The sequence below is a fragment of the Oncorhynchus nerka genome, linkage group LG7 (assembly GCF_034236695.1).
Source record: "Oncorhynchus nerka isolate Pitt River linkage group LG7, Oner_Uvic_2.0, whole genome shotgun sequence".
Taxonomy (NCBI): Eukaryota; Metazoa; Chordata; class Actinopteri; order Salmoniformes; family Salmonidae; genus Oncorhynchus; species Oncorhynchus nerka.
In genome coordinates this window covers 53,708,024-53,716,105 of record NC_088402.1, presented here as the reverse complement: position 1 = coordinate 53,716,105, position 8,082 = coordinate 53,708,024, and the positions used below count along the sequence as shown (strand labels likewise).

At 41.1% G+C, this 8,082-nt stretch overlaps 1 protein-coding gene across 1 annotated transcript; it reads left to right on the top strand.

Annotated features, from left to right (window-relative positions):
* Positions 1-209: 209 nt before the first annotated feature.
* Positions 210-7,850, top strand: LOC115131937 (PRELI domain containing protein 3B-like). The gene is made up of 6 exons (XM_029664044.2): positions 210-362; positions 2,937-3,105; positions 3,671-3,760; positions 5,290-5,360; positions 5,513-5,615; positions 5,751-7,850. The coding sequence occupies exons 1-6, from the start codon at positions 331-333 to the stop codon at positions 5,865-5,867; spliced, it is 582 nt and encodes a 193-aa protein (XP_029519904.1). The 5' UTR covers positions 210-330; the 3' UTR covers positions 5,868-7,850.
* Positions 7,851-8,082: the final 232 nt, after the last annotated feature.

Genomic DNA, 8,082 nt, shown 5'->3' with positions numbered 1-8,082 from the left:
ATTGTTCTATCTGTGTCTCAACATTCTCCAAAGATTTGTATTTGATTGACAACCCGTTAAATTTGGTAGGCACAGCCTTTCACGTTATGTAAGGAGATATGGTACGAGAAATTCTTACTCAAAAATACGCGTCATAAAAATTCCAGAAATTACAGTGCAGTGTACTCGGTCATGTTTTTCTCTGATTGGTTGATCATTTTTTTTTATAGAAGTGGGTGGAGGGGGACGGACCATAATTTTTCCACTAGTGGGCAACGTCGTTTCCTTCACAGCTGAGGTCAAGCTGTCGTAAGTGGCCGTCTCGCAAGCCCTGAGAAAACGGTGTAAAACATGAAGATCTGGACCTCCGAACACATATTCAAGTGAGTAAATTATTAATAAGGATTTATAAAGTGCTTATTTTAAATACGCTTGATATTACGTTATCTTGCTAGCTTATTTAATTTTGTAGCATGCTAGCGCTGGTAGTGGTAGCTAGGTTCCCAACCGGCCAACGTTAGCTCTTTGACTTTAGCCAGCTAACGCTAGCCTGCTGCCATTACAAATTAGTGAGTGTTTAGTTAGAGCATCTAACGTTGTAGCTAGCTAGCTAACAAGCTACTTGGCTAGCCAACACATCAAACTCTGTCCATTGTTATTGCTAGCTATTGTTCTACGAATGGCTATCGAGAAAACAGGCAGCCATAATTATATTAACGTTACTAAACAGTATTTTTAACTAACCAAAAAATACTAGCTAGTTAGCTAACGCTGCTAGTTAACCACATTACAAGTAGCTAATTAACTATGTCAATGCATTCCAGTCGAAGTATCCAGCAGTGGTCGAACTTGCGAATTCATTATGTTCTCGTAACCTGCCATGGAAAAAGTCACTTCCGGTCGTAGCTGTATAGAAATGGCGTTAAAGGTGTTTCTCTCATTACATAACGGTCACTGAGGTATAATAAAAAAGGGCAACAGTCCAAGTCAACAAGCTAAAATATGGCTACATGGTGTAACCCGTGGACGATGCAGCGCAACCCCTCGGGCAATTGAGATAGTCACACTAACACATTTAAGTTAATTACTAGCTCCCACCTTGGGCCAATCGGTGTAATTTTGTTCACACAAGTTTCCTCAATCGTCCCAGTGCTGTCTGAGAACGCGTGATTAACGGACGGATCCACTGTCGCTTCCCCGATTTCATCGTAAGGGGGTAGTTAAAGGCCATAACATTTCACTTTGGCTGCTGTTAAATGTTTGTTTTTTAAACAGGCATTCACTCTGAGACTCGAATAAAGGGCGTTCTATTCCAGCTACCTACCTACTGTACTGGAGGCACAATGGTGGGATCATGGTTCTTATGTCCCAATAACCAGGGTTTAATACTCTGGGGATTTTATACCTCTAACCAGGTTTCCATCCTACCATTTTATGCGAGTCAAGTACATGTCTTTTTTATTACTGGACTGATTGTAACATTTTGTCTGTAAACTTTCCAAATGTTGACAAAATACAAAGAGATCCCACCTTGTCTACCGTGTCTTTAAAGTTAATTGTGAGAAATATTGATATAATATCAAAGAATTTAGAGTCACGCGACAATGTGTGGTCCTCCCACAACGACTAGTCGGGAAAGCATGCAGTTAAAATAAGTTAGGAAGAACTTCACAGGTTTGAAAAAGTGCCAGATGTTGAGCTCAATTGCTGCTCCTTTCCAATAAATATTGTTGGTCTTATTCTGGTGACATGATCATCGATGCTTGGCTTCCTGTTTGACAAATAAAAAATAATCTTGCTCTTTTGTCCATTATAATCTCATAATAGAGTGCGGGTAGGCCAGCCTACATCTGCAACCTGTTGGCTAGACTGCACCTGCTAATACCAACCCTCGCTATGTAACACCATTATTTTGTTGTGAGAACCATCAATAGAGTTGAAAATGCAAAGCCCATTTAACTTGTTTTTTAATTCTGTACATGGGACTGCAAAACGCATGTGTATTTGCACTACGTCATCACGCACAGCTTTTTATCTGCATCAATTCAATTTGATGGACACTCATCTGGTGGGAAAATGCACAGTTTAGAATATTTGCATAAATTAGATGGAAACCTAGCATGCGATTTGTAAACAAAGCTGCTATTGCACATTAAAAAGGATACATGGTCAAGGTCAAATCAAGTACATTTACTTCTATTACTGAACCCATAATGAATATTTCAAAATCCATGTCCCACAGTATAATGTCTAGCTGGCTAAACTACTCCATGGTGACGGAAGTTTCTGATTAATCCCACTAATGGAGTGAAGCAGACACCAGGCTTTGTGGAATTCAGCTCCAACTACATCGATTCGCCCAAGGTCAATACTTAAAAAATAAAAAAGCTAATTCTGAAACGCTTACCTTGTACGTACGTATGTTTGTCCTCTGTAGTTCCGTGTCTGTTTGATTGCTGAAATCCTTACTTTTTAAATAAACATTAAACAAATACAACCATTGTCGGTTTGCTCATTGCTTTTGCTCTAAGATGACTGCTCAGGGCAAATGCACATGTCACTTGAATCTCAACAAGGAAACAGTCAATGGTTGTATTTGATTAACGTTTATGGATAAAGTATGGATTATAGCAAACAAAGGCATGCAACTACAGAGAACAAACATGGGTACAAGGTAAATGTTTCATAATATGTTTTTAATATGTAAGTATTGACCTTGGGCTAATCACTAGTCAGAGCTGAATTCCCCCAAGCCTGGTCTCTGCTCCACTCAGTCGTTGGAGTTCATCCGAAACGTCCTTCACCGTGAAGTTTAGTCAGATAAATGTCAGGACAGGTTTTCAAATGAATTCATTTTGGCGCATGCCATGATGTCCACGTGATAAGATTATGAAATGCACACATTATGATAGTATTACAGTCATATTTATTTCCTGTCTTGTCTCCCCCCCACACAGCCACCCGTGGGAGACTGTGACCAAGGCAGCAATGCAGAAGTATCCCAACCCAATGAACCCTGGCGTGGTAGGGGTGGATGTGTTGAACAGACATGTGGACACACAGGGCCGGCTATACAGCAACAGACTGCTCAGCACAGAATGGGGACTGCCCTCCTTGGCCAAGACTGTAAGTCCTCAGCACACCGGATGCCTGTCTCCAATATTGCCGCTGATATGATTATCCTGATGAGTGCATTGCAGGTCACCAGTCCCAATGAGGATACCTTTTCTTCTCACTGCTGTAGATATTGATATACTTTTCTGCACACGCAACAATCCAAATCCATTGCTTTTATCAGAAGTTGAGTGTACTAATGTTGACAAATTCAAACGGAAGAGTCAGGTTTATTTCAGGGGCTTAGTCAGTATGTGTAAGCTTGCTGTTAGACTAGGCAAAATATTGAATGATGCTCATTCCAGTGAAGTGGGTAATGCTCAGAACAGTTGGCTGTCTGTACAGCTCTGTGGTAGTTACATGATTGCACACTGCCATGACCTCAGCTCTGCTAGACCTTTTACTGAAGGTTGTCTCAGCTTGACGGTTCAGACTGGTGTTGTGTAATCAAGACCGCTTGAAGTTATTGGGTCAATGTTTCTTAAACATTAACTTGTGAATCAACAGATCTGAGGATGTATTGTTTTGTCATTGATGTCAAACATGTCACTGACAGTGATGTTTATTTTTATCCCAGCTCATTGGTATAACACGAACCAACACGTACATCCAGGAACATTCGGTGGTGGACCCCAAGGAAAAGACTTTTGAGCTACAATCTACAAATGTGAGTTGAAACCTATTGTCGGATGTATACTGAACAAAAATATAAACACAACATACAACAAGTTCAAAGATTTTACGGAGTTAGTTTATATAAGGAAATCAGTCAATTGAAATTAAATGATTAGGCCCTAATCTATGGATTTCACATGACTGGGAATACACATATGCATCTGTTGGGCACATATCTTAAAGGTAGTGGCGTGGATCAGAAAACCAGTCTGTATCTGGTGTGACCCGTTTACCTCATGCAGCGCAACACATCTCCTTTGAATAAAGTTGATTAGGCTGTTGATTGTGGCCAGTGTAATCTTGTCCCGCTCTTCAATGGTTGTGCCAAGTTGCTGGATATTGGCAGGAACTTGAACACGCTGTTGTACATGTCGATCCAGAGCATCCCAAATATGCTCAATGGGTGACATGTCTGGTGAGTATGCAGGCCATGGAAGAACTGGGACATTTACAACTTCCAGGAATTGTGTCCTTATCCTTGCGATATGGGGCTGTGCGTTATCAGACTGAAACATGAGGCGGTGGATGAATGCAATGACAATGGGCCTCAGGATCTCGTCACGGTATCTCTGTGCATTCAAATTGCCATCGATAAAAGGCAATTGTTTGCATAGCTTATACCTGCCCATACCATAACCCCTCCGCCACCATGGGGCACTCTGTTCACAACGTTGATATCAGCAAACCACTCGCCCACACAACGCCATACACGCCATCTGCCCGGCACAGTTGAAATTGGTATTCAAGAGGTGAGAAGCACACTTCTCCAGCATATCAGTGGCCATCGAAGGTGAGCATTTGCCCACTGAGGTCGGTTACGATGCCGAACTCCAGTCAGGTCAAGACCCTGGTGAGGACGACATTCACACAGATGAGATTCCCTGAGACGGTTTCTGACAGTTTGTGCTGAAATTCTTGGGTTTAGCAAACCCAGTTTCATCAGCTGTCCTCGTGACTAGTCTCAAGATGATCCCGCAGTTGAAGAAGCCGGATGTGTAGGTCCTGGGCTGGCGTGGTTACACATGGTCTGCAGTTGAGGCTAGTTGGACGTACTACCAAATTCTCTAAAATGATGTTGATAGCTTATGGTAGATAAATTAACGTTAAATTCTCTGGCAATAGCTCTCGTGGACATTCCTGCAGTCAGCATGCCGATTGCACACCCCCTGAACTTGAAACGTCTGTGGCATTCTGTTCCCAGCACAAGGTGCACCTGTGTAATGATACTGCTGTTTAAACAGTTTCATAATATGCCACACCTGTCAGGTGGATGGATGATTTTGGCAAATGAGAAATACTCACTAACAGGGATGTAAACAAATTTGCACACCACATTTGAGGGATACTCTTTTTGTGCTTGTGGAACAGCTTGTGGATCTTTTATTTCAGCACATGAAAAATGGGACCAGCACTTTACTTTACCTGTTGCATTTGTTTGTTCAGTGTACATTTATGGATATTGTAGCTAACTCCAGCTTTAGCCCTGTAAACTGACATTGATGCACTTCCCTCTGCTTTCAGATTTCATGTACTAACATAGTATCTGTGGACGAGAAGTTAACATACAGGCCGCATCCGCAGGATCCTGAAAAGTAAGATAGATATATATATATATATATATATATATATATATATACCTTTTTTTTAATGGGTTGATTTTAAAGGTTAATTACAGCTAAATTGATAAATGGGTTTGAGTTTCACATCTAAACTTGTTTTTTCTTCTGTTTGTCCTTATGTTTAGGACCATACTGACACAAGAGGCACTTATCTCTGTGAAAGGAATTAGTCTGAGCAGTTACCTGGAAGGGCTCATGGCCAAAACCATCTCGGCAAACGCAGGCAAAGTAAGTCCTCTGTCTTTACACCTGCAGCCTGGATGGAATATTTGAATGGAAATAGTATGAGATAAAATAATCTCATCCATGTATGGCCTTGTTTCAGCCCTTAACTTCCCCATGTGTGTTTGGTATTTTGTTCAGGGACGAGAGGCGATGGAGTGGGTCATCAGGCGGTTAAACACAGAGATCGAGGAGCTGGCAGCGACGGCACAGGCCACAATCCGCATCCCCATGGCAGCTGCAGTCGCAGAGAAATGATCAGCCGCCATCTCAATGGAACTCAGACATTTTCCCTGAGAAGGGAGACCTCCCCCTAATCTGCCAGCACAGCCACCTCCTGTATTGGCCCACTCATTTTCTGTCACAAGAACGCATCCTTCCCTCAGCGGACTGACCATACAAGCAGGGTTACACACTGTTGGGTACACAGTGAAGCTGATGATGGCATGCTGCGTTCGTAACCAAATGGGAGGTGGGAATTTACCAGTTGTGAGGTCTTAAATACTAGTTGGATGCATTCACATGCTTTGAATTTGAGAAAAGCCTATTGGCTAATGGCAAACAAGCTGCGTAAACCTTAAACTAAAAGTAAAGCTATCATGTTTGCATACAAATTATAGTATTCAAAAGCCATATTAATAGATTCATTTATATAAATGTTGCATTTAATTGTCAATGTGGATTGTTTCCCACTAGTAATTACCAGCCTTTCAGGTGGCTTTTTCCAAGTCGTATGTGGCATATTCTGACTTCCCACTTGGTTATGAACGCAGCAGTAAACAGGGTTGAACCGGGTTGCATTCGAGGCTCATGGGATTTCTGGTCTTCTAACATTTTGAATCACACCGTGCCTACAGGTCATCAGGTTTATTTATTCTCCTCCTGTCCTCTTATTGTTATTCTGCACTGATCTGGTTTCCTCTCTGGCACTTGACATTTCAATTGAACATCATTCTATGTTGCCTATGCCAGCCATGCACTTACAACCATGAATAGGCTAGTAGTCATTTTCAGGGAACAATTAACTTACTGAGAAGAGAAACTAATTATGTTTGTGGGTCTGTTTGGTGGGGTGTTGTAAAGTTACTATTATATATTCAGTAATGAAAACGTGAATTTTAATTACTTTAACTCATTGTTATTGCACGTATTATTACCAAGTAACAAGAGTACCACCATTGTATTCACTATGTTCAGAAGTGTGGATATATTTGCTAAATTCTCCCAAATGGCTATCAACAGTTACAACAGTATGTGATTTCCACAACCTTCTGAATATTGGCCCTGTAGTGTTGGGTGTAGTCAGTGAATGTTAACGGTGGCCACTACGACGGGGTATGTTCGGGATCATTGGACAGGAGTGATTGTTGGTTTTTAACTCTGCAGTCTTGAACAACCCATTTTGTAAAATGTCATCATAGTATGAGTAAAACAAACAAATCACATTTGTGATCCTGAACCTACCAGGATTGTTTCTTCCCCCTCATTTGGTGGCATATGATAGTATTTGTGTTTTTATAAGCTCTTAGTGGTGTAACCTACTGCAGTGGTTCATCTCACCAGTCTCCTCCCGCCAGCAGTGACATTTGCTGGGTTCGGTAGTAATTACCCATTGTGAAGTTGTGTTGGATGCATTCACATGCTTTGAGAAACGCAGATTGGCTAATGGCCAACAAGCTGTGTCAACCACAAACTAACATCTGTCATATAAACAAATTGGTGTTAAAAAAAAACACATTTTGTGGCATTTTAAGGAAGAAAATCAGGTTAAGAAAATGCTGTTATTGAGGTAATTTCCTTAGTAGGCCATGTCAGAGGTCAGAATGTGGGAGAAGGTGCTCGAGGATGACAGTTCCCCACTAGTAATTACCAGTTGTGGCAGTTTCAAGTGGATTTTTCCCAGTCGTATCTGGTAAATACCACCTTCCCACTTGGTTATGAATGCAGCGTTATTACGTCATAGAATCAGTTCTACATATGCCTATTCAGATACACTCCCCTTTAACATCCCAAACTCCCTTTTAAAAACTATTGTTACTGTTGTCCCACTTGTGTCAGGGTTGCATTGATGTTGGGTGAAGTCTGAGTGGCACTCCAGATATCAGTCACTTGTTTCAGGAATGAAGTGTCATGCGCGGAACATTTGAAAACAATGGCTATATATGAGTACACATTCTGAGAATGTCAAACAGAAGTACTTAACACTGAAATGATCTCAATAAAATGTTATTGTTTCATGAACAGGGTGTCTTAGATGTGATCATGTGGGCAAGTACTAAAAGTTTAAACTGTGTATTTATAGATATACTGCTCATTTTTACTCTTACATGGCCATAGCTAAAGGCTGGAATTTCTTAGGCCAATCAGTGGTCTACTCACATGAATATTTGTTTAGGATCGTAAACGCCCATATCATTGTTGGTACACCCACACAATTCCAACACAATCTCCTTTTAACATATTGTAAAATCTT